At 38.6% G+C, this 26,814-nt stretch overlaps 1 protein-coding gene across 4 annotated transcripts; it reads left to right on the forward strand.

The window, feature by feature from the left end:
• Positions 1-437: 437 nt before the first annotated feature.
• Positions 438-25,092, forward strand: loxl3b (lysyl oxidase-like 3b). Of its 4 annotated transcripts, XM_007236417.4 has the most exons (17): positions 438-776; positions 3,297-3,623; positions 4,828-4,991; positions 7,045-7,262; positions 11,187-11,243; positions 12,838-12,912; positions 13,257-13,464; positions 14,357-14,537; positions 15,023-15,177; positions 16,708-16,878; positions 17,133-17,288; positions 20,054-20,213; positions 21,966-22,209; positions 23,010-23,125; positions 23,283-23,419; positions 23,825-23,936; positions 24,200-25,092. In XM_007236417.4, exons 2-17 carry the CDS (start codon positions 3,305-3,307, stop codon positions 24,271-24,273), a joined length of 2,547 nt encoding a protein of 848 aa, XP_007236479.2. In that variant the 5' UTR covers positions 438-776; positions 3,297-3,304; the 3' UTR covers positions 24,274-25,092. The 4 variants fall into 4 exon arrangements, with proteins under 4 accessions (XP_007236479.2, XP_015457702.2, XP_015457701.2 ...); XM_015602216.3 differs by lacking the exon at positions 16,708-16,878 and having other exon boundaries at positions 440-776; XM_015602215.3 differs by lacking the exon at positions 17,133-17,288 and having other exon boundaries at positions 445-776.
• Positions 25,093-26,814: the final 1,722 nt, after the last annotated feature.

Genomic DNA, 26,814 nt, shown 5'->3' on the forward strand with positions numbered 1-26,814 from the left:
AACCAGCTTTTGACCAGTAAAGTGTATGTTTCATTTAGTTTGGCCATGCTGGTCTACCAGCTTGTTCTTGCTGATCATTCAAGTCAACCACTTTGGTCATGCTGGTGGACCAGCTTAGTGAAGCTAAATCATACTGGTTGTCTACATTGACCATGCTGGTGAACCGGCTTAGTGCAGCTAAATCATACTGGTTTTCTAGCTGAACTATGCTGGTAGACCAGCTTAGTGAAGCTTAATCATACTGTTTGTCCAGCTTGGCCATACTGGTGGCCCAGCTTAGTCAAGCTTGGTCATACAGGCTGTCTGATCTGTCTGGCTAGTTAAAACTGAGGACAATTACTGGTAAGGCTTTAGACTAAAACTGACTATCCTAATATTCTATACTGTTACATTTTAGAGGCTTCATGTTTAAGGAGCTGCTGAAGAACGTGAGTTCCGTCACGCAAGTGGAAAAATGGAAAAACCTTCCCCTGACCGGTGAAAGAGCCAGTGTGTGTGCTGGAGGAGGAAAATTCGGCCACCAGTGAGCTCCTCCTCCCCGCCCCTCTCTGCCCAGTTTCTCCCGTAAACTCGCACTAATTACTGCCCGTTATAAAGCGGCCTGACTGACTGTCCGTAACGCTTCTCCTGACTGAGAGGAGCTGAGTCTCTGCTGCCGGAGTTCCAGTCTTTTCATGACTTCTTATTTCCGTGTTCGTTAAATACGGCAAGCCCCTTAACTGAGGATTTTTTTCCAAACTGAGGAAAAAAAGCTCGAGCTGCTGGAAACGGTTAAGGTAGGACTTCATATCTGTCTATCTATATATCTCTGTGTACATTCCCTGCACCCTGATTACCTGTGAGTGTGATTCTCTTTAAGAAAAACATAAAAACCTCTTTATTGATCTTGCATAACGGTTTTGTTTTGAGGAGCTCAGACAGGCTAATTTATCAGTATCAGGACTGGACGACACGTAGACCTAGATTTATACAGGAGTGTTTGTGTTTGCCTTTAAGAAAGAAGTTCTTCTGTTCTCTTTATGTGGCTGTAAAAGTATGTATTTTCACATTGATTTGACTTTTTTGTGGTTGGAGTTCACTAGAAATGTTTTTCCTCAGTGGTTTCTTTTGTCTTTGTTTCTTTGTGTTTTTAATACTATTTCCCACATGAGAATTTGGCAACTGACCTCAGTATCCAAACTTCATTCCAAACTCTAACAGTCTAATAGAAATGTATCCAACTGTTATGTCTTACAAGAGTAGAAGGTTTATATATTTTTTTTAATGTTTTGTAAGTTTTCCCTTTTTTGTCTAAAAAAATTTCATTCAAGCAAATGAATGTCCTCTATTGCTATTTACTGTCCTCTATCCTCTATATACCTATTACTATATTGAAAAAAAAGGTATTGGCTCAACTTAACCTAAGTCAAGTCAAATAATTTTGCTTTGTCTCAATTAATTTGTAAATATATACAATTTTAAGTTTATTCAACTACACTGTGTCAAAGCTAGATGCAAACATATTTGTAAAGAATTGTCAATACTGACAGTATAATACTGCAGCAGCACGGGAATGACTGTAGGTCCGACTAGGAACACAGAATAAAGGTAACTTGCTCTTCTAGCCTACAACACCAAGGCCTTACAATCAACACATATTTTATCTTAATGCACACCTAGGATAAGGTAGCTTTCGGTAACACACAACACAAAGATGGTAAGTAAGAGAGAGGCCACACCCAATTTGCAAATATATGGTGCCAGGGGCCTTATAGGAAAGCTGTATGAGCCAACACTCTAGAAAAAGCATTGACACATGTAGTATACTAAAAGTTGATTGAAATCACATTTTTTTCAATGGCTCAACTAGCATTTTTAGGTTTTCTGAACTGCAGTTCTCCTGACTAAAACACAATTACTTTTGGAATAGGCCCACTGGTTGAGGTAAAGATAGGGGTTGGCTAAAGTTACAAACGTTTTTGCTTACAACCAAATTAATTCAGTTAGTTAAGACATGTTTTAAAAATGTGTCTTTATTTTTTGCACTGGAGCCAAAAAGCTAATGTCGCTCATAAATAATATATGACCCATAACCCATAACTGAACATTTAGTTTGCCCTAAAGAAACTGGGCAGTAAACGAAGCAAGAGCACGTTAGTAACCAGTTTGGACCCCAAACATTGCAAGTATATTGAGCTTTTAGGCCGAAATGTGAAACATCTTTGACTGGCTTATTGGTCAATAACACAACAGGAGTCCCTCTGGGGAGCAATTTACCTAATGAGGACAGGCCTAGAGGAAGAAAGCCTCCATTACAAGGCTGTGTTACAGGGCTGTGTTACAGGCAGTGTAGAACTACTTTAGAAGTAAAGTGATGTGTCAACGATTGATTTTACATTTTTGTATATTGCATATATTAAGAAAATTAGTTAAAAAGTGTTCATTTAACATTGTCAAATTTACTGTGAACTAATCTAGTCATCACAGTGTTGTTCACCCAGTGCATTATTGGTCTGCAGCTGCAGTAAATGTGTTTGTGCATTAGTGCATTTTAAAAAGGTCCAATGGTGTAGTCTTGAGGAGATTAAAACTATGGACACATTGTTCTGTCCTTCTTCTTGTTTATGGATCAAGTGGGGTATTTTATGCAAGTACAATCTACCATAAACCATACTAGACCATAAATAAACAAGCTCTAAAACCCAAACCAAGCAAGGACATTAATTCATTTTTTGTGAGCTAGGGCCTGGTGGGTTACTAGGGAAAAGCGGGGCACAAACTAATGCAGAATAACATGGTCATCTTGTCAGTGTATTGTTTGTCCAAAAATATGTTAGAATTGGTGAGAGTGTACTCAGAAAGAATACACACTCTTTTGTTTTCTTGTGTGATTGAAAAACAGTAGACATTCTTTCTCAAGCCCAGGCTGGTGAAAAATGGCCCTTGCATTTTGCATAATCCTGCAAGGTATACCAGGTCACATAGGTTAAAGGTGAAAGGTTAAAGCTTGTTTTCAAATGCTTGATGAACATAGAGTGAGTGAGATGCTAAACCAGCCTAATCTGTTCACTTCAACAGATGGTCATGAAAACACACACATAGCCTACTGTACACACAGTACGTTTATATTAGCTAAACAGTGCCAGAAGCTCATCTTTTTGGCAAGACTGTTTGCTCTTGTCCAGACAGCTGGCTCACATCAGGCCCTCACAAAGACTCAGCTTCACACAGACATACACTGACACGCTCAGTAACTGTTCTTCTGTTCTGCACTCCATCAAAAGGTTTCTCTGTTTTGCACCTCTTCTTTTCTGCAGGCCTCACAATGGAGCAGTCTCAGAGGAGGCAGCACCTAGTCGTTCTGTTGCTTAGCATTTGGTTTCCATCCCTCCTCGCTCAGACAACGCCCTCTTTACGACCAAGTCCCACGCCAACATCCCAGTCACCTGAACGCCTGAAGTTCCGCCTGGCTGGTCACCCACGGAAGCACAACGAGGGCAGAATTGAGGTGTTCTATAAGGGCGAGTGGGGGACTATCTGTGACGATGACTTCTCGCTGGCTAATGCCAACGTGCTCTGCCGCCAGCTTGGCTTTGTCTCTGCCACTGGATGGGCACACAGTGCCAAATATGGCAAGGGCTCAGGTAATGTGTAGCACCAACAGCTCATTCCATCATGTCTTGCTGCTTTCACAAACAGACAGCGGCGCTTAAAAGTTTGTGAACCCTTTAGAATGTACTATATTTCTGCAATAATATGACCTAAAATGTGATCAGGTTTTCAAACAAGTCATAAAAATAGACAAAGAAAACACATTTAAACAAATGAGACAAAACAATTATATTTGGTCATTTATTTATTGAGATTTTTGAGTAGCAAAAGTATGTGAATCTTTGCATTCAATACTGCAATTAAACATTTGTGGTAAATGTTGATTAGTCCTGTACACCGGCTTAGAGGAAAATTTGTCCATTCCTCCATATAGAACAGCTTCAACTCTGGGATGATGGTGTGTTTTCTCACATAAAATGCTCACTTTAGGTCCTATTACAACATATCTATTGAACATCATACATTAACATTAACCTGATTCTTTGGTACAACAACTCAACACGTGTGAAACTTGTGTGAAAATCTGATGATGTTTTAGGTCATATTTATGCAGAAGTGTAGAAAATTCTAAAGGGTCCACAAACTTTCAAGCGCCACTAGATACATTTTATTATTTGAGGCGTGGTGGCCATAATAAGAAATGCCTCATTTTTTTTCTCATTTCTCACTTAGCATTTGTATTTAAAGGGTAAATCTTTACATTTCTGAAAGTGTGTGAGTAGCACACAGGAAAGGATGTAAGAACTTGGTCTGTTCCTGCAAACACTTATGTTTCATCCATCCCAGTGGACATCTTATGTGTTTTATGATAGTATTAAGCATGTAAACCAGCCTGTATAGCACCCAAGCCAGCAAAACTTTCCAGTGTGCTACTGGTATTAAATAAAGCATGCAATTTAAAGAGTTAATTACGCTTAGTGCTCATTGGCTACTTCAGAGATACCGCTTCAGAAATTACCTTTGACTCTGCACCCAGAAAAATCACAATCCAAATCCACTGATCCACAAGAAACTTTGAAAGAAATTATGTGTACTTCCTTTAAACGGTTAAACTTTAACTAGACTTGTGAGGAGGTTCTGCCCTTATGATCGTTACAACGCGGTTCAAATCCCGCATCATGCTTTTTTTTCGCCATGCCTCTCACTGGCTTTGTCTCTGTCAGTTTGAGTCTACTAAGTGGGGAAAAATTTTGTAAAATTCTTTAAAACAAAGTCTTGTGAATGTGTGTGTTTCAGGTAAGATCTGGTTGGATAACGTACAGTGCAGTGGCAGTGAGAGGAGTATATCTGTCTGCAAGTCACGTGGATGGGGCAACAGTGACTGCACTCACGACGAAGACGCCGGGGTGATCTGTAAGGACGAGAGACTGCCGGGATTTGTGGACTCCAATGTTATAGAGGTACAGACTGTAAGAAACTGTTCCGTTTGCACAGATCACTTCCCTGGAACAGAAACCGCTTCATGTTCATTGGTCAAGTGGGTTATTTTATGTCTGTGCAATCCACCATACATAGAACTCTTCAAACAGGGCCAAAGCTAAAGAAAGACATTCATTCAGTGTGTATTATAGTAATCACCTTCTAGACACTTTTCTCTAACATCTTAAAACATAAATAAATAAATCTCAGTAAGAGCTCTGGGCTAAAATGCAGCTTCTATACAGCAGGGCTACTTTAAACACAGTGGGCCCCATTCACCAATAGCTTTCTAAGAATTTTCTTATGTTCCTGAGAGAAGTTCTAACAAAAAAAAATCTACATTAGAAACATGGTGTTTTATTTACTCTTATAATGATGGATCCTATTGTCCTTGTTTATTGTTAATCAGTCCCAAATAACAATTATCAGTGTTGGAATCTTTGTGAAAACTGTGCTAGTGAATTTAAGATATTGACATTGACAGTCCATTGTTTTTTTTACTTTTAAAACCTACATTGTGGTGCAGCCCGTTTTCTGAGTTAATGAATCTGGTGATTTTAGTGCATATTTTGTTGAGCTCTCTATTAGCTTTTTCTGCATTCCTTTGGTGAAGAAATTAGTCTGCTGTCCAGGTATCTCTGTGTTCGCAGTAACTCTTGTATCAGCACCATAGCACCCATTTCTGAGAAGTAGAGACTACACAGACTGCGTGTGAGGGTCCATTCAGAGTTTATCGCACAGAGGAACATCATATGGTAGCATTTTATGGCTTACTGCACCTATAGCATGTTTTTCTGATTAGCTGATGTCTGCTACTGACTTTTCCCCTCACCCTTTGCTGACACACATCTGAAAAGGATTAGCTTGACTGAACCTTTACCTTTTACCCTCTGTGATTCTTTAGTGCCCTATGTCTAAGGAATTCTTCTGACAGCACTAAGATTTTTTTCAATAAAACTTAATTAAAATGTGTTTTAGAAAATTCCAAAGTGTATCCTATTTGGTGGGAATGAAATATATTTGATCAACACAGTTACAGCAAAAACATAAGCCAAATTGCTGATGTAATACACTCATTATTAAAAATAGTTGGAACCGGAGGTAGGGACTTAAAGTGCTAGGAGGCAAATGTGCCCAATTCCACCACGCCGCCCATAAACTGCAATGCTATTTGGAAACTATTTAGAGAGAATTACCTTAAGTGACAAGCTCCACTTTTGTCTTGTTTGAGATTATCAAAAAAATTGTGTGAAAGCTCTGTGGTCAGCACCAAGGTGAACTGTGTCAACTGTTTGTTGCCACGCATGTGATGTACAATTTTGTAAAATTTAAGATCACCTTTGATCTTTATTACTTTGGCCGTGCAACCAGTGACTCTACCTTTTCTGAACACACACTCTAGTGTGCTTTTCCATCAGGACAATGCTTGTACACACACTGCTGCCATCTTAAGAGCTCGTCTTGAAGACACAAATTAAATGTGTGGGAAGCTGTATGATATGCTACCAAAACTACACCCCACAATATTAAGGTTGCAATGGATGGATTATCCCAATTAGAAACCTCTACAACACCATGCCGAGTTCTGTATGTATGAGTTCTGTACTTCTGTATGTGTTGCTCATGAATTATTGCCTGCATCTGTTAAAATGTTCATAATTTATTGTTTCTGGTAAACTTTATTTTATGTCTGAATATTATTGCAATCTGAATGATGATGAGTGTAAATTGTTGATGTCAAATGAAAAATATTTATCTCCAAAACAGCAGCTTTACAGGAGAGAGAAAAAACCTTCATCTATTTTAATGAATTTCAATGTAAAAAGAGTTTATTTCAGGTCATTTTGGAGAATTTCACTTAGTCCATTCATTAAGAAATTTTGACACAGTGTAAGGGACAGCTTGTAGTATTATTTATATTAAAATAAAAATCTACAAAAATATAGATACTTGTTTTTCATTGGACAGCACATTTTTATGTACACTAAATTTATGTACATACTCTGATTCAATGTACTTTTGTCTGACTTTCAGGTGCAGGTAGATGAAAGGAAGGTGGAGGAGGTGCGTCTGCGGCCGGTGGTCACCACAGCTAGCCGGCGGTTGCCTGTGACGGAGGGAGTGGTGGAGGTGAAGTATAAGGACAGCTGGGTCCAAGTCTGCGATAATGGCTGGACCCCCAAAAACTCACGGGTCGTCTGTGGCATGATGGGATTCCCCCATGAGAGGAAGGTCAACAAGAACTTCTACAAGTGAGTGTGCTCAGAAATACAGTGGTGTTGCTTTGGGTTTTTTTTTGTGAATGGATTGAAGAAAATTCTAGAGTAGCTTCACCTTTGAAGTTAATTCAGCTTGAAGCTTTAAAAAACAACACTTTCTGCCCACACATATGTGGATCAGTACTGGGGAGGCTAGATCCCCAGTGCCTGTGTGTGTGTGTGTGTGGGGTCTGTTGGTTAGGAGGGATTCTTGTTGTCCTGCTAACCGACTACTGGCAGAGTAATAGGAAGTGCAGTGTAGTTTAACAGCTGTTTGAGAAATGAGGTCCTAATATAGGACTCATACACACACACACACACTCATAAACCTTCCCACAAACATAATGCACTTATAGAATAACATACATTCATACAGTAAACACACAAACACCCTGCTTACACTCACAGACACATAGTCTGCACTGGTGCCTGCTGTGAAACACTGAGAGCAGTATATTAGTGCAGTCATTTAACACTGAAACGGCTGCTGCGTCAATAGTCTACTGTAACATTTGTGAAAAAATAAACCTCTGGTAAAGAGAGTACATTGACATATCATCAACGTTCCACAAGCAGCACTAATGTCACACTGTCAGGACTCCATCACCAGGCTGCTGTTTTTGTACATGCTTCCTAGATTCTGCTTCATAAAGTGGATGCTTTGCAGACAACAAAATGTTCAGTTTTTATAAGTCCACCACTGACCCTGATGTTAGGTCATTTGGGATGAATCAATATGGAGTTTGTAACTGTGGGGCAGCCCCAGTCTCCCAGTAAAAACTTGGACTAGTGTCTTTTTTTGAGCTGGTTCTGCCATTACAGATATCAGAACTGTGTATCACATTTATAGTTTAAGTAAAAAGCTAAAAAAACACAGTATTTCTTTCTAAAGGCTGTTTGCGGTATACTTGTAACATGAACAAAATTACGTTTACATTCATAAATCACTGCCAATCATGTACGATATTAGAATATAAAGACATTAGGGATGTGACGAGACACTAATATCACGAGACGAGACGAGACGAGACACGATACTGGGTTCACGAGAACGAGACGAGACGAGATTTAAAAATAAAATTTTAAATAGAATATCAAAAATGAAAAATGAAATAAAAATAAAAATAAAACTTTTCTAGGTCTTATATAGTGCAAACCACAACCAGTCATATTAAGCCTATGGTTTTTGTTTTTTCTCCTAAATCTCTTGTAATTTAACTATGCATAACCATAGATAGATAGATAGAAAGACAGACAGACAGACAGACAGACAGATACTTTATCCCATTAGTGACCTCAGTTCTATGCAAATACCCGAATTTTCCTCTTCTGCTGAGAGCTGCTCTCTGCTCAGCCACACACTCGCTGTATAGCTACTGTGTTGCCAGATCCCTCTTAAAAAGTCCATACTAAACTGTTTTTTTCTTCCCTTGACGAGAAATATCGTTACGTTTTAATCTCGTGCCACGAGATCTCGTCACACCCTTAAAAGACATTGCTCTTAGAGTGGTCTAGGGAGGGCGTTTTTGCAATTTTTGACAATTGTCTTATAATATGCTTTGTATTTTCTATTTAAACTTTGCTAAGCGCTTCTTAATAACTTGAGATTCTACAAAATAAATCTTTATATGAAAATGTGTTCCAGTGGCTTTAAAAAACTTTTTTTAAGGGTAAGCTCCAAAAATATATTGCTTTTAAAAAATATAAATTAATATTTTCACTGCATTAAAGGAGAAATTCTTGTAGGATAATTTTTTGTAGAATAGTCCACCTCTATTCACCCTCAGCATTCCAAAAAGCATTGCTTTTAGTTTTTTATGTTTATTAGCAAACAATAGATAAACCCAAAATATCATGGAGTTTATCATGGAAATACATTATGAAATTTGAAATGAATGGGAAGAAAAAGAAATGGAGGTCCTGCTGGGAGACACATTAGGCAGTGTTGAGTGGGAGGTTCTCAGAATGTCAGAGGAATGTCGCACTTTCAGGAATCCACACTTCGCCGAAATCTAAACGTCTACTGCAGGAACCCCGCCCCCCAAAACACACAGACACACACATATATACCTCACCAACCAACAGCTATTTATATCCATGATACATACCTCTACTAGCGGGATACACATAGAGAAACCTGTTCAGCTACCTGCTAATGAGCCTGGAGTAGCCGAGTTTGATTCAGTCTCTGGTCTGATCAGGTTTATTAGGGAAAATCTGTCTGTTTTTCTCAACTTCCTGTTGAGCTAACCTTAAGAAGAACACCAGATTTCACTATTCTTCCACTCAGCGTAGTGCCTGTGCGCATACCTTAAACCCTGACTCACAGCGTCTGATAGCATTTCCACTGCCCCCACAAACTTTTACAGTTTCTGGAGTGTCTTTTGGAACCTGGAAATGTAGCATTTTGTTAACGTTGTGGTTCATGATGTCTGTCTCATTTTGGAGAAAGAGGCCAGATTCATACTACATATGAATAAATACATAAATTCATACTTTTATTACCTATAATAAAAACTAAATCATTACCTTTTCTTTGAGACAGTGCAGTCGCCATGCATGGATGAAAATTGGCTGCATATAACTCAATGTAAAAGACTGAATACCAAACCACAGAAAAGATACCTTTATATTAAGTATTTAAACACTCACACTTATACACACATATTTACATAGTCTGAAATATGACCCAAAACAAAAAATAGTCGCATATATCATTTTTTCTCCAATACTTAATTACACATTTCATTCAGTCAGGTTGTGACTTCACCAGGCCTTTCAGAGAGTTCTTGACCATTTTTGCTCACTCGTCCACTATGTTTGTGCTTCATTTTCAGCCAAAAACAACACTCATACTCACACACCCAAAGAAAACACCTGTACACTCTGTATACGTCCAAATGGAACACTGGGTCATCAACAAATATGACAATATCTGAAGCCTTGTTTGTGATACAGAAATAGCTATACTAGAAGTGAGCAATATTACTATATTTTATTTTATTATAATAAATTTAGTCATATTTTTCGGAGACTAATGTAGTAATGTATAATCCTCTTAAATCTCACAAAACCACTGATGTTTGGTGTGGAGCAGTGGATAAAACCACAGCCTGCTTGTGAGCTACAACATCATGTGGGAGACTGGGGGTCTGGGTCATTCCTGGTCTGGGTGACTATACTGTAATAAACAATTAAGAGTCCTTAGGTAAGACTCCTAACACTACATTGGCCCAACTCTGTAATAGGAACAACCTTGTAGGTCGCTCTGGATAAGAGCGTCAGCCAAATGCCGTAAATGTAAAAATGTAGATTTCTGGCATTGTTCCTCACTGGTTTAACTTATGAACAGCTCAGACATTTTGCAATGAATACATAGACACTAAATATAACTATAAAGAGTAATTAAAATCACAGAGTATTTGAGTAACATTTATTTAAATCTGCCTCTATTGGTGCATTTTGTCGGCTTGTCAAAACGTTGCAATAAATATAGCGTATTGTGAATATACAATATAATGTGAATTTAAATATGTGGATTTTTTTTATCATATTGCCCACCCCTATGCTACATACATTAAACAGGACCAGTAATATTCTCACAACAACAGAGATCACTGTGCCATATTGTCTTGTCATGTGTGTCTTTCTTTTTTTCGCTGCCCAGTGAAAAACAAACTGTCCCTCACACTGTGTAAAAATGTCTTGAAAAAAAAAAAATCTGAAATAAACTCGATTAACATTGACTTCCACTAAAAGTTAAATAGATTTTTTTATTTCTCTTGTAAAGTTGCTATTTTGGATAAACATAATTTCCGTGGACGGTAACGATATGTATTCATGCTGTATGTTTCCATATGTGTGTTTGCAAACATGTGCCCAGTTATGTTTTTGATAAGATTCACTTATCTCCTGTAGGAATCTCAGAAAGAGATCTGCTGAGCCAAAAGCCAAAGTTAGAGTTACAGCAGACAGGTACCATCTGAGGGGAAGAAACCAACAGTGCTCTTCCTCTAGATGTTTGCAATGTAGTGTCTCTTTTAGAGTCGATCTTTCATTCTAGCAGTAGTTGCAGGTTGTAGAAGGCTTTTTTAACTAACTTCTAACTTCTCTTCTGTGCAAACTTTTCTCTCTATGCTTTGTTCGATTATCCGAGGGATGATTGATGATAATGGACATCTGCTTCTTACATTAAGTTCCTCATATTGGGTGGTTTCCATGTACAATAATTTCACAGTATTTGTGCGCTTGTTCAAACATATCATGCCTCGAAAGGAGAGTCAGACTCTCTGCTGGCAGTAATTGAAGCCAGGAAGTGTCTGGGGCCTGGGGGTTGGAGCCTGTTTGGGGAACGAGAGAGAGAAAAAAAAACACAGAGGGGAGAGGTGGAGTAAGAATGGAGGAATGACACGGGGACCACTGGCCCATGAGGAACTCATTGCCATCTGTTAGTTTTATTTCCATAGTTTGGAAATGAAGCTGCGCACGTGTCTGAATGTATGCTCTGTGTGTGTGTGTGTGTGTGTGTGTGTGTGTGTGTGTGCGTGTGCGCGCGTGTGTGTGTGTGTGTGGGGGGGGGGGGTTGAAGAGAGAGAGAGAATTAGTAAGAGAGAGTGAGAGAGAGTGCATTCTGGGATAACCATGACATAATCATGGTACAATTAGCTTACACTAACAGTAACAGGTTCTTATATTGCCTTCTTATAGTCTTTGTATAAACTCTAATACAGCATGTCTCACCACCGACTAACAAACTCTAATTATACTCTTAATTATATTTGTGTGAATAACTAGTTGATAATGTATTGATCATGTAGGGACCATGGGAAAGCTGAACGACCAAAAACACAGCATAGGATTTAAAGTTTTAAAATGCTTCACATTCTCCATTCTTCACATTTGATCAGTTGTCCCACTCTTCCTGAAAACATCTGTGAAGGTGTGCAACAGCACGGAGACATTGTTGACACATTTTTCATTTCTAAATCGTCCACGCATTCTCTATGCTAGGACCATGCAGGCCAGTCCATTGTCCATGCAATATTTTTTTTGCAGCCATGCATTTGTAATATATGCATCATGTGGTTTTGCATTGTCTGGAAAAGATAGTGCCCAATGGCGCACCCTGTGCAAGACACACTACAATACCCTACAATACTATCTTTCACCCCGTCAACAGTCTATTTTTTTACGCCTCTAAGAGTTTAAGAATATATTAACACAGATGGGCGCGGTGGTCCATAAGTATAGTATGTTCAGCTAAATATCTGGCGTGTTTCTATCTTGGCGGCAGGAAACACAGGTGCACCACTGACTGATTCAAACCATGACAACAGTCACCAGTCAGCCGCCAAATCTTATTTTATTCATGCAGGAGCACCGTGCATGGCTAAACCGCAACTATTTTTACCTCAACAACATTGCTAAGTAGAAGCTTTCCAGAATTTGTATTTACCAGCTTTCCCATGTAACCCTTATGTGATAATTTGCATGTGCATGCTGGATTTTTAGTGACTGTGTGTGTGTGTTTGTGTGTGTTTTTCACACTTAATGGATGTTTGCATTGCAGGCAGGATGCCAAAGCTAAAGCTATCACTAAAGCTAGCTCTAAGTCTAAACCTGCCAAGCCGGCCGCAGCCAAAAGGTAACCTCGGACAAACTGAGGAAGCATGGACTGAACTGTCCAGCAGTAGAACGTGTGAACATATGAATTGTTTGTTCTTCATTTGCCTTTATAATCATAGTTTTATCAGTGTTACAGTTCATCACAGCGTTAGAGAACTAGACGGTGGTGAAGAATGAGTTTGGACCTCATCAGACACATATCACACCATATTATCAATGAAATAGTACTGTATAGGGTGTTCTTCTTGTTTCTTCACGTTTTTACAGGCTTAATCTCAGACTTTATTTAGTTGAGGTGAGCACAAACAGCCCTTTCACACTCATGTACTCATCTGTTTCATCTTGTCTTCCTCTCTCTTTTAGGCTGTATGCGGAGCGTCAAAAGAACTACTACTTCGTTCACTCTGTGGCATGTTTAGGCACAGAGGTGCACCTGGCTGCCTGTCCTTTGGAGTTTAATCAGGGCAATGCCACTGAGACATGTGCAGGGGGCATGCCTGCTGCAGTCAGCTGTGTGCCTGGACCAGAGTACGCCCAAAACCGTGCAATGAAGAAAAAGCTCAAGACCTCGGTAATTTATATATAAATATTTACACACTTTGTCAAAGAAATGGCTGCATGAAATAGTTGCACCCAGAGGGAAATGTCTTGATGCAGTGCCATTCTGAAGGAAGATAAAAGTTACCAGTAACAATAATTAAAAAAATAGACTAATAATGGCAACTCATGTCATGTTATTGAGCTACACATTCAGATGGAGTGTGTAATGCATGTGTATCACAACATGACAAAACCCTCAGCATTAGTAGTTCCTTGAGGCAGCTTGATGCATCTGATGTTTATGCAGTTCCGATATTTTCAATCGTGGATAAGTCTGACAATGCCGCTGGTTTGAGGTCTGTGCGGGACTAATTTTTTAAACCCGCTCCTGCCAGCTCCCGCTTGTTTTAGTCCCGTTTCCACCCGCTCCCCCCAAAAATAGTTCGTTTTAATCCCGCTTGTTTTAAGCCCACTTGTTTTTATCCAACTTGTTTTTATGAATTGAATGAATTAAATTTAGTGCTTAAAATGTACTTATGTATTTATTAAAACAGCAATATAGCACTTGATAGCGCTGTCACATTTTTTACCTCAGTCCAAACACATGCCGGATTAATTCAGAAATAAAAAAAATATATATAAAATTGTATTTAGTTAGTTTTATTATAATAAAAAATAATAATAATATAAGTTAATTATAATTATAATAATAAAGTTATTATTATTATTATCTTACTGATTGATTAGTTGTTTTCCCTCTGTTCATTATGCATGGAAATCAATGTGGGATTAGGATAATTTTCTAGACTATTTATTAATTTCCGAGATTTTTCTTCTAGATCTTTACTTTTTGTCTTTTACTTCATTTTGCAGATTTGAGCTTATTTTGTCTCTTTCTCTTTCTCTGTCACTTGCTGCTGCAGAGCACAGTGCGTCTGAAGGGTGGAGCAAGGCCAGGAGAAGGCCGTGTTGAAGTGCTAAAGGGAAGTGAGTGGGGAACGGTGTGTGATGACCGATGGAACTTGCAGGCCGCCAGTGTGGTGTGCAGAGAGATGGGCTATGGTTCTGCTAAGCTAGCCCTCACCGGAGCCCGCATGGGACAAGGTGAGTGAGAGATGGAGAAAGAGTTGCACATAGAGAGATAGACAAACTTTGAAAGAGTAATTGTGTATGAAAATGATACAAAATGTTCTTAACATAATACTGCTGTTTAACAAATATATTGTAGACTGTAGGAGAATGATAAAAAAATGTCTTAACTTCAGTGGAAGTCAATGTAAGAAGTCAAAGCTGTACCTATCTGAAGCAAACCCCTCCTGCTGATAAATGGCAGCGGTTCATCGTCAGTGTCAAGTTCTGCAAGTTCTTGTCTTGGTGGAAATGACCAATGATTCTGTATGTGGAGGCACTGTGTTCAGCACTTAGATCAACAATTTGTTGTAATGAACCAGTGTTCGTACATTTTATCTTTCTTTATTGAATTGCAATCCTTCACTCTCATCTTGGTACATTTTTTTTCTCTCTTTTTTTTTTTGCATTTCTATTAGTCCATTTATAAGGAAACATGTTTCTTGTGTGTGGTGTTGCAGGGATTGGGCCGATCCACATGAATGAGGTTCAGTGCACAGGTCATGAGCGCTCACTACTGAACTGTAACTTTAAGAACATCACAGCTGAAGACTGTAAGCACACAGAAGACGCCGCGGTGCGCTGTAACGTCCCGTACATGGGCTATGAGAAAACGGTCAGAGACATCCCTCTTGTGTTACATATTACATAGTTCATAATTGTGTTTTTTTGACTGATTGTTTGTTTTGAAGATATATTTTAACAGATTCATAAAATGCTAAATTTTACAAGGTCAGTGAATTAAGATATTTTATTTACAGTGATACATTGATATTAATAGTTTTATGAGAGTTGCTCCTGAGCAGTTATCAGTTTGATGCACATTCCCCATTTCACTTTACAACTACATCTTCAGCTCAAACCTAAACAAAAATTAACTTAAGATAGTTACTGTTGTGTGAATGAATTCATATGCTGCTGAAACATTGCAGTCTGGCAATGTGTTTACAGCAAAAAGGTGATTTAAGGGCATGAGCAATTACTGGAAGTTGTTCATGTGAATATTCTAACCTCTAACATTTGTATGTCTCAACATACAAAATCTCTGCAAAGGTTTGGGTGTTCAAAATGAAATTCATTTGATTTTGGAAGATGTTGACATATTATAAAATGTGAACATTCAAACACCTGCTCAAAATGACAAGGACTGTAGTGGTTGGCCACCCAACAACCAGGTTATATACAGGCATATTTGCCCCCTACTGCTAATGTTATTTTTTAACAATAGCATACGTTTACATTTTAAGTTTTCATTATGCTTTGTGTTCAAAATCTAAGTTTGACCCCTGCTTTCTTCTTTAATTTTGTTATACTATGTCAGAGCATTGGGTGAGCTCAAAGACCCAAATAAAATGTAGAAAAAAAAAATTCAACATAGTGTACACAATATATGTCACATCTTAAATGATGTTCATTAAAATCCCTTTTTCCCTAGAAATTATATATTTTTGGTGGAAAATGGAAACACATTTTTCAGCCAGCTAGCAGTACCACTGCAGTCCATTGGGGGGCCATGGTCCAGAGGTTAAAAAGCCAATCACTGTTCTATGAGAACTGAGGGATTTCCTTAGAGTTCCTTGTCTTTTTGAGTGTCTCTTTGAATTCCGTATTTTTTGCACTATAAGGCGCACTTAAAATCCTTTAATTTTGCCAAAAAATCGTCAGGGCGGCTTATAATCCGGTGCACCTTATGTATCAGTCAGGTTGTTAAGAGCAGCAAAGCCACTCTGCTGAAGTACAGCGTTATTCAGGAGTTTTAGTGAAGTTTCTTCAGCACAAGGCTGGAGCAGCATTAGCATTAGCCGCTAACCACAGCGCTAGCTCTTTCACCATTTAGAGGTGAGTATATCGGACTGTAGTATGTGCGTTTACCGTGTTAAAACAAGCTATGTGTGACGAACCGCTAGCTGATAGTGCCCTGGCTTACTGGAACACTCAGGGTTACTTAGTGTAGCGCTGTCGGGGGGCATTTATGATGTATGTAATTATGTATAAAAATGGAACAGAAAATAGATGTACATTGATAGTGCGCCTTATAGTCCATAAAATATGCCACTTCCTATCCTTCCTTCCTATAAGGCCTTGTTGGTATAGAGGAAGTTGGCCCCTACCCCCTTCATTTCCTCCTGGGCTTTGTCCTGTTCAGGTGCGTATCACAGGGGGCCGCTCCGGCTTCGAGGGCCGCGTGGAAGTGTTGCGATCTAGTGCTAATGGAACCCAATACTGGGGCCTGATCTGTGGAGAAGGCTGGGGGACCAAAGAAGCCATGGTTGCGTGTAAACAGCTGGGCCTCGGATACTCCAACCACGGCCTGCAAGTAGGACACTAACACTAACAGTGATGGAGACTGTGGTCCAGTTTCCTGTGCCTGCTTTCTCCTAAACCTCTACTAATGTTCTTCAAACTCTTCACACTAATCACTGTTAGGGTTTCTCTGTACATATTCAGAATATTCACAATAATGTACAGTAATAGTGTAACATCATTTAGGACAGAAGGGTGCAAGTGAGTGCTAGTGATCTAATTAGAGCACAAGTGTGTGTACTAACATCCCATAGGCTGTGTGTACAGGTGCGGCTGGTGGGCGGGCGGGCGGAGTACGAGGGGCGAGTGGAGGTTCGGGTGGGTCAGCGGTGGGGGAGTGTGTGCAGTGAAGGTTGGACCACCAAAGAGGCCATGGTGGCCTGCAGACAGCTAGGGCTGGGTTTCAGCATGCATGCTATTACTGTGAGTACACACACACACACAAACACACACAGAGTTTACACACACAGAGACACAGAAGAATGTACTGTAAGCATTTATAAAATGCAGAGACCATCAGAATAGACATGTATATAATGCAGAATAAATGCTACAGTACAAATGCTTTGTACTGTAAAACAATCTTAACATATTTGAACATTAAATTAATTAAACAGTAAATACTAGTATTATCTAGTATATTTTGAGTTAGATTTACAAATGAAAAAGTGTAAACAAAAAAAACCATGTATAAATACTGTAAATTAAATAGTTTGCTATTTATTTAAGCAAAATGGCCTAATCTTTGTGAATGGATTTGACATATAGAAACAGTTTCAAGCCAAAATATACCTTCACTCCTAAACAAACTGGAGCTTTACTAACTTTATATTTTTGACACTTTATTTCTTTTTTCTTTAAATAATGTTACCGTTTTCAAAAAATTGGCAGTTAATGGTGTATATGTGATAATATTGCGATAATATACAGATATTTTAATCTACTATATTTATAAATGTATTAACGAAATATAGAATCAACACTTGAGATGTACACACAGATATTAGAATTATATCTGTACTGGCCAATATTACTTTTATTAAAATAATATTTGAAACTGATATTTTTGCTGATATTTTTACTGTAGCTAATTTTTATATATTTTTTAATTCAGTTTTAAACTAGTTCTAAAGTCTCTCTGTAAGTTATAAATGTGCATATTAGCACTTGTATTGGCATTAGCAGATCTATACATGTGTAATATGGGATATCGGCATCGGCCAAGAATACCTACATCAGTGCATCCCTAATCAATATAGTAACAACACAATTAACTGTCACAACACAATATAAGACAATATAAGAATTAATCTTTATATGGAAATGACACAGACATGCCAATGGTTGAATAGGATATCAGTATGCTAAGTAATCCTGAAGTGTTACTTCAGAGAACAGTCTGGGTACAAGAAACCAACTCTTGTTGTGAGTTTGAACACTGGCTAGCGGGCTCATTGCAAGGCAATGGCCTCAGTCTGACACAACTCAACCACGGTTTAGTTCATTTGCAGCGTGAAAACACTTTTCTAGATGGTTCAGATTTTACGACAAATTACAGGAAGCTGAGGCAGTCTAGCATCAGCCCTTAAACAAAACAGAAGAAAAAAGAGAATAAGAATAAGCTGCCAAATTGGCAGCATTTGTGAGAAGTACAGAAAAATGCAGCTTACATTGGTGATGATGACAGGATATACAAAAGTTCTTTAAGCAGCTCATTTCATGGAGAAATCCTGTTTAAAATGCACTAGGAGTGTAGAGAAACTTGATGAAAACAAGTACTTTTGTCAAGTAACTTTTGTCAAGCAGCCCACCTCTGTTCACCCCCAGCGTTCCTAAGTACAGCGCTTTTAGTTGATGCTCCAAACAGGCATACAATGCTAGTGATGGGGGCATAGTGTTGTCCATGCAAATTTAAAATAAAGCACTGAGAATTTTAAAAGTGCACAGCTAGTTTATAAAAAAAAACACTGTTTATGCACACAGTACAAGTAGTTATGCAGGCGTCACCATCTTAAATATAATTAATGATAGGTCGACTGACAAGCACAATAAGATTGGATAGGATTGGATTGGAATAGGATAGGGGAGCAGATTGAATTTGGTGTCCTCATATTCTGTCATCTTTGCAATTTTCCCCAACTCCTGTTGCACCAACTTCAGTCATAAATGAATGTGAGTATTCATGTGATTTTCAACTGTAGATTCATTTGTGCTCGTTAGGTAATTTATTGTAACTTAATTTTGAGATAGTGGCATCTGGAGAACTACCTCAAAGTACTGTAAGAAACTGTATTTTTAATAAACTACCTGTGTACTTTTAAAGTTCTCAGTGCCTCGTTTTAAACGTCAGGCCCCCAGAATTCTACCAATGAAGTGTGGAGCTACTTTGAGCCTGTAATGGTGTAAAAATAGAGATTTCTTTGCATGTGCAAGGCTATGCCCCTATTGTTAGCATTGTAAGCCTGTTGGGTGTATCGACTAAAAGCGCTGTATTTCAGAATGCTGGGGGGTGAATGGCGGTGGGCTATTTGAAAAAAAAAATCATTACACCAAGTTGATTTTACATTGGATTTCTCCTTTAACCGCAGTGTATAACCAAAAATAACCAGGACAAATGTACACTAATGGCCTGCGGACTATCAGGGGTGAAAACACTCTAAAGTCTACTATTTATTTAAAGTGTGACCAAACGTTTTATCTTAAAGAGGTCAAGTGAATTCCCCAACAGCCTCCATTACCAAACAATTTACTTCTCAGCAATATGAATTTCTATTTGCATTTCACTATTGTGTTTATTGTGTTAAAGTTCAGATCAGGGATCTTCCCAATAACTATTGTTGTATTACAGATTTAACACACAATTATGCAGGCCTTCCTGAGCTGAGTCAGGTGTTTTACACAGAGGAGGAGCACAAAGATGTGCAGTTCACGGGGCCCCAGTGCTCGGGTTAAAGATCATTGCACTATTGTCTTCTTTGCTGGTGTTTGCTCACTCAGCAGAAATGAGTGGAGGGAGACAGGCAGCACAAATCCTTTTCTTTACAAACTGAAAAAAAAAACACTACTTACTATTTTCTACCTTCCCCCTCCTCCACACACACACACACATCAAATCTGAACTTTGCTCAAAATTCAATACTTAAGGGAGCAGCTTTACAGTCTTTTGTGTTTCTGTGGTTGTTGCTAAGGAAACGTGGTACTGGGATGGCAGTAACGTGACGGACATGGTGATGAGCGGCGTGAAGTGCACGGGAGACGAGCTGTCACTCAGCCAGTGCCAGCACCACAAAACGGTCAGCTGCCAGAAATCAGGCGCACGGTTCTCTGCGGGGGTCATCTGCTCGGAGAGTGAGTCATTGTTCAGATAAGCACACACATATATGCTTTCTGGGCATGCAGAGACATGTACACTGTTTATTCTAGGGCTGTTTTGCTGACTTCTCTGCTTAAACACATAAGTTTGAACACACTGGTTAGTTACTAAGGCTGTGTTCAGGCTGAAGGCAAATCAGATTTGGTTTTCAAATCAGATCTGTTGAGATGACTGTCTGCACTGTTGTTTGCAAGTGATTAGATCAGATTTGCATGTTGAGACATCACAAATGATATTCTCACTCACTCTTCTTGAAACCCCACAGTTTTGTAACTCTAGATTAGATTAGGTTGGTTGCAGTGTTTTCAGTGATGCAAATAACACACAGAAATCCAGACTGAAATTTAAGCATCCAGACTGAGACACTCATCACTCACTCATCGCCAACCGCTTTATCCGTTAAGGGTGGAGCCTATCCCAGCTGGCAACGGGCGGAAGGCAGGATACAACCTGAACAGGCCGCCAGTCCATCGCAGGGCAGACAGAGATGTGCTCTCTTAAGACACATTCACTCACACACTCATACCTAGGGGGCAAATTTAACCAACATCCAATTAGCCTGAACGTGCTGTCTTTGGACTGTGGGAGGAAACCGGAGCACCCGGTGGAAACCCACACAGACACGGGGAGAATGTGCAAACTCCACACAGAAAGACCCGGGTTGCCCCAGCCGGGAATCAAACCCAGGCAGTCTTGCTGTGAGGCGGAAGTGCTCAGACTGAGACACATCTGTACAAATCTGATTTCCGAAAAATCTAATTTAATGTGGCTTCTGGCTGTCTAGACTATCTGAATACAATCTGGATAGGCTAAAAAAAGATTTGGGCTGGACATATTAGTCTGAACATAGCCTTTAAGATAGCAGTTGAGTACCACTGCAATAAACTAGAATTAATTCAACACAGGGTGAGTCAGAGTGGGCACAATTGGCCTTGCTCTCTCTGGGTGGGTAAATTACTCTCTCTCCCTTCATTACTCCCAATGGGATGTTGGCCAGCACCGGTGTCTGGTAGCTGCTGTATCAAAGCTGGAAATCCAGCACTTTTCTCTGGTCGAATAAGCTACCTAGCAATGCTGCATCCAAAACAGCTGGAAAAGAGGCAGTGGCTAACTTCACATGTGTTAGAGGGGGCATGTTCTCGTGTTCACCCTCCTAGTGTTCAGGGCATTACTAAAGACAGATGGAAATCATTTGATCATGAATTGGGTAATTGCCCTTCCAGACTGGGCAGAAAACAGAGTAAAATGCAGAAAAAAATGCAAACCAAAACAAAAACACTCTGTTGGAGTGGGATCAGCACTTCTGGGCAAGCATAAGCACATGTGGTCACTGCGTTCAGTTCAAATAGAGGTTGACGACTTTGTTGTCTTGCTCTCGGCTCAAACAAGCTTTTTTAAGAATGAAGAAAGGCCTTCATCTTCCTTTGATGGCGGAGTGAAAGAGCACAGTATCAGACTTTTTGTCTGACCTTGTTCCCTCAGACCTGTAATTTGTGGCTTTTGCGCCGCTTTAGCCGTTTACTTTCATCTCTTGACGAATCATATCTAAAGCTGTACACAAACATCAAAACAAACACTGCTCTTAAATCGAATGTCTGCACACTACCGGGTCTATCACATACACAGCTCCAAAAGCACCAGTAATATTAAGAGCTATTAATCAAAATTAAGTAATTTTAGGCACTTATTGATCCTGTAACACTGTGTATCTGTGCTCTTTTCCTCAGCTGCATCTGATCTGGTGCTGAATGCTCCCCTGGTGCAGCAGTCGGTGTATATAGAGGACCGGCCGCTGCACATGCTGTACTGCGCCGCAGAGGAAAACTGTCTGTCCTCAACAGCTTCCAAAGCAAACTGGCCTTACGGACACCGCCGCCTGCTCCGCTTCTCCTCTGAAATACACAACATCGGCCGGGCCGACTTCAGGCCTAAAGCTGGACGCCACTCCTGGGTCTGGCATGCATGCCACGGGTAACTATTAGTAGAGTAGAGGAGTACAAATGTACCGTTTCATTCCATTATGATTACCGTATTTTTTGCACTATAAGGTGCAACTAAAATCCTTTCATTTCCCCAAAAAACATCAGTGCACCTTATAATCTGGTGCGCCTTATGTATGAGTTTTACTAGACAGGTTTTAAGGAGCAGTAAAGCCACTCTGCTGAAGTACAGCCGTATAGTACTCCTTATAGTGCGAAAAATACGGTATGTACTGTCATTAGTTGGTTCTCTGTTTAACCCTTGTGTGGTGTTCATATTTTTGTTACTCGTTTACTTTGTTACTTGTATTTAATTCAGCAAAATTAAGCAATTTTACATTAAAATGCTTTACACATGCTTGCTTCACCTAAATTGCAAGCAATATAAACAGCTTACATGGTTAATATTTGCCCTTTACCTTTCTTATGTTACATTTCTTTCAAAAAGTGCTACTCTTTTTTTTTTATTAGTTTTTTAATAAAATGTAAAAGAAAATGAATTAAACTCTAGATATGAGTAGATATTTTGTTTAGTTTCAAATTAACAAATGAAGCAGGGGGGGGTGTACAGTGTGTGTTTATCGAAAATGTGTTTTGATATATGTTTTTCACAAAAATTGAGCCAATGCCAGTTAGAAAAGTTTTTTTTCTTTTTTTTTTTGAGTTAGAAAAAATCTTTTTTTTGTATCATTTGATGAAAAATGAAAACTGGTCCCACAGACACGAACACCACACAAGGGTTAATACAGTGCAAAAAACATCTATTTAGATTTCTATCTGCATGTTTTATAGGCATTATCACAGTATGGATATCTTCACTCACTATGACCTGCTGTCCATCAATGGAACCAAGGTGGCAGAAGGACACAAAGCCAGCTTCTGCCTGGAGGACAACGAGTGTCAGGAGGGTAAGTCAGACAGACGCACAAAAAGACAAACCCGCACAATAAAAACATATCATAGTGCCACTCACAGTCACTAACAGTGATAAATATACACAGGCATACCTGTAAAAGTGACCATAAGATAAAGGACACATCTGCTTGTTTGGGTTTTGTGTTGCAGGCGTGTCTAAGCGATATGAATGTGCTAATTTTGGAGAGCAGGGCATCACAGTGGGATGCCGGGATTTGTACCGGCATGACATCGACTGTCAGTGGATCGACATCACAGACGTCAAACCGGGAAATTACATTTTGCAGGTGAAACATTTTTTATATTAAAGTGTGATGGGAGTCCCAGGTTTTTTAATGTGCTTATTTAGACTTGTCACAATACCATTTTTTTTTTACTTTTATTTTATAAATAAAATTTAATATAAAACCTTATATGTTATAAAATATGCTAAATAAATAAAACAAATTCAATTTAAAACAAAGTCGACCTATACTAGCTCATTTGTGTTAATAGGTTTTCCTTGTCAATTAAACACACTGGGCAATATAAAACATAGAATATATCCTTAATGTATTTATCGTGACAAGCCTATGCTTAGTATTTAGAAATTATATTTAAAAGCCAGTTTATGAAGATGCTAATAATAGTTTAAAAACATTTTATAATCCAGAGAGTGTGTAATAATGTGTTTCTCTTTTTTTTCATTTCAGATTGTAATAAATCCTAATTATGAGGTGTCTGAAAGTGACTTCACAAACAACGGCATGAAGTGTAACTGCAAATACGATGGCCACAGGATCTGGCTTCACAACTGTCATACTGGTGAGAACCTCGCACACATTCACAAATCTATGTTTGTGGACACCCTTAATAATTAATGGCAACAATTGATGACATAGATGTGAAAATGCATGTCTAGTCCCTGTAGTGAAATATTGGCAGTAGTATAGGACTCTCTGGAGCAGAACAACATGAATATGTCTGTTCATTATGGGTGGTATATTATTTATAAAGATTTAAGAACCACTGGTGTAGAAAGTCTACCTTCTTACTGAATGGCCTTCCTCTGTTCTGTTCTTTTACAGGTGATTCCTTCAGTGAGGAAGCAGAGAGGAAGTTTGAGAAATACCCCGGTCAGATCAACAACCAAATCTCCTAATGCATCTCACCAAATTCATCATATATTTTACTTAATAATCCAGACAAGATCATATGCAACATATAGTGAGGGTTACATCTATGCCTTCATTCATCATAACATAATCCAGTATCATATATGTACCGTACCTCACATCACAAGACAGGAATCAGTACTCCTCTGTAAACACTGACAGTAGATCAGTAAAACACGGGCATTAGATTTGTGGATCAGGAATGATCTGAATGTGATTCAGTCGATTAAGTGACATCAAGTAACACATAGTGTTGAAAAGGGCCTTTGTTGGCATATCCTGTGGCACAGACTTAGGTGTTTGTTAATGGTGCTATGCCTTGCCTTTTAAATAAGGCTTAATCAACTGATATACCTTTACAAAGATTGGGGTTTTATATAATGTGTTGCTGTGACCGTTGCCTTCTACTTGAGTAATGTATTTTCATTAGACAGGGCAAATTCAGCTAGAACAGCATCGCCGTATGAATGTTTTTTTTAAATAATGTTTGTTTTTTATGCATCAGATTAGGGCTGCATGATATTGGGGAAAAACTGCCATAAACAAGAAACTGCACTATTTTTTGTTCAGAGATATACAGCTCTGGAAAAAATTTAAAGACCACTTCAGTTTCTGAATCAGTTTCACTGATTTTGCTATTTATAGGAATATGTTTGAGTAAAATGAACATCGTTGTTCATAAACTACCGACAACATTTCTCCCAAATTCCAAAAAGAAATATTGTAATTTAAAGCATTTATTTGCAGAAAATGAGAAATGGCTGAAATAACAAAAAAAGATACAGAGCTTTGTAATTCAAAGAAAACAAGTTTCAATATTTGGTGGAAAACCCTGGTTTTAACCACCAGTCTTACACACTGCATTTGGATAACTTTATGCCACTCCTGGTGCAAAGATTCAAGCAGTTCAGCTTGGTTTGATGGATTGCAATCATCCATCTTCCTCTTAATTATATTCTAGAGGTTTTTAATTTGGTAAAATCAAAGAAACTCATCATATAGAAGTGGTCTCTTATTTTTTTCCAGAGCTGTATTTTGCGATATAAAACAAATACAGTTTTTTTTGCCAGATTATTCAACTTGTTATGATATTAATAATGCCCTCTATATATTATTTACAAGATTGTAGTAATATGAATGATAATATGCAAAAAATAGGCTTCTTTTGTTTGCACCAAAGATGGTGATTCTGAAGCGATATGTTGTGCAGCCCTATGTCAAAGCATACAAGAGCAAACAGCAGCACCTGACAAATGCTTCCCATAATGTCTACTGATAATAGACATTCCTAAATGACTGAATGTTACTTTTTTTGTTTTACCAGGTTTTTATTTACCATATTTTATATGTAGGGCATTTGTTTTAGAATAAGCATCATCTGCTCTTCTCCAGGGATTGTGAAAGAAACAATGTTACATAATTCGTGTCACATTTTTAGGTTTCTTATTTATAGTTTAAACTTGGAAAAGAAGTCACATATGATACACAACCGTTACTGTAATACACAAATAAACTACTTTTTAAATTATGAAATGTTGTTTATTGGTTCCAGATCACTTATTGGCATTGTGTATAGAAAAGTTCATTAACCAGGATGTGCTAGACACCAATCAGCCCTTTATTAACATGATAAAATACTGTTTATTAACTTTTTGTTTAAACAGAATAACAGGCCTAAAGAGTTCATGACATCACATGACATCATGTAATGTGCCAAAGTGTTCAATACAAAAAGGATGTAAAGGCACGTTTAGAGTGCGCTGATTGTGAACTCTTGAAACAGCTATGAAAGCTGCAGATCTCTTACATACTTCAATATTTCAAACTTCAGTTGTTTTAATGACACTTTCCCATACTGAACTAGGAGTGTAATGGTACATGTATTTGTAGCAAAGCCTCAGGGTACAGGTCACGGTTTGCTGCACACAGTCATGTAGTGAATACATGGTACACGCTATTGGGGGGTAACTACAGTAGATTCACTAGTGCATGTGGCACTAAGAAACCTTAACTTCAAGCTGAATTATGGATTTGCATGGTATTGTGGGAAATAGTGTTTTAGACGAACTGCAATTGTAACTGTAGCCTTGTTTGTCACCTCAATCCCCACCTTTTACTCCTTTTCTCCTTCACTTGTAGAAAGAGTGACCCATGCACTCATATTATCTCTCTTTATTCTGTATCTCTTTCTTTGAGCTTAAAACAACTTAAAATAAACAGGCATTTATCTGATTATCCTGCTATAATTCATAAAAATACTACTACTACTACTACTACTTTACTGCTTCATTTACACACTGCACTACGAGATCCGAACCGTGTCCTAATCCGAAACCATGGCGTTCTTGTACCATTACACCCCTAGACTGAACACTGATCAGACTTTAGAGAGAACATATCTTTAAACAGTAAAAGCAGACAAGTGCTAATATATAGGTACCTCCCTCATTCACATATACAGGGATAGACAGCATAAAAAAAGAATCACAATCACTAGAGTGAGAGTGTTTCAGTTCTCTGCACAGTGT

This window comes from Astyanax mexicanus, chromosome 7, assembly GCF_023375975.1.
Source record: "Astyanax mexicanus isolate ESR-SI-001 chromosome 7, AstMex3_surface, whole genome shotgun sequence".
NCBI lineage: Eukaryota > Metazoa > Chordata > Actinopteri > Characiformes > Acestrorhamphidae > Astyanax > Astyanax mexicanus.

Bases quoted from the DNA above. Each gene is read 5' to 3' on its own strand.
- loxl3b (XM_007236417.4), top strand. From the start codon at position 3,305: ATGGAGCAGTCTCAGAGGAGGCAGCACCTAGTCGTTCTGTTGCTTAGC. The intron at 11,244-12,837 runs GTACCATCTGAG...TTTGCATTGCAG, and splicing joins GTTAGAGTTACAGCAGACAG to GCAGGATGCCAAAGCTAAAG. The intron at 23,126-23,282 runs GTAAGTCAGACA...TTTGTGTTGCAG, and splicing joins GGACAACGAGTGTCAGGAGG to GCGTGTCTAAGCGATATGAA.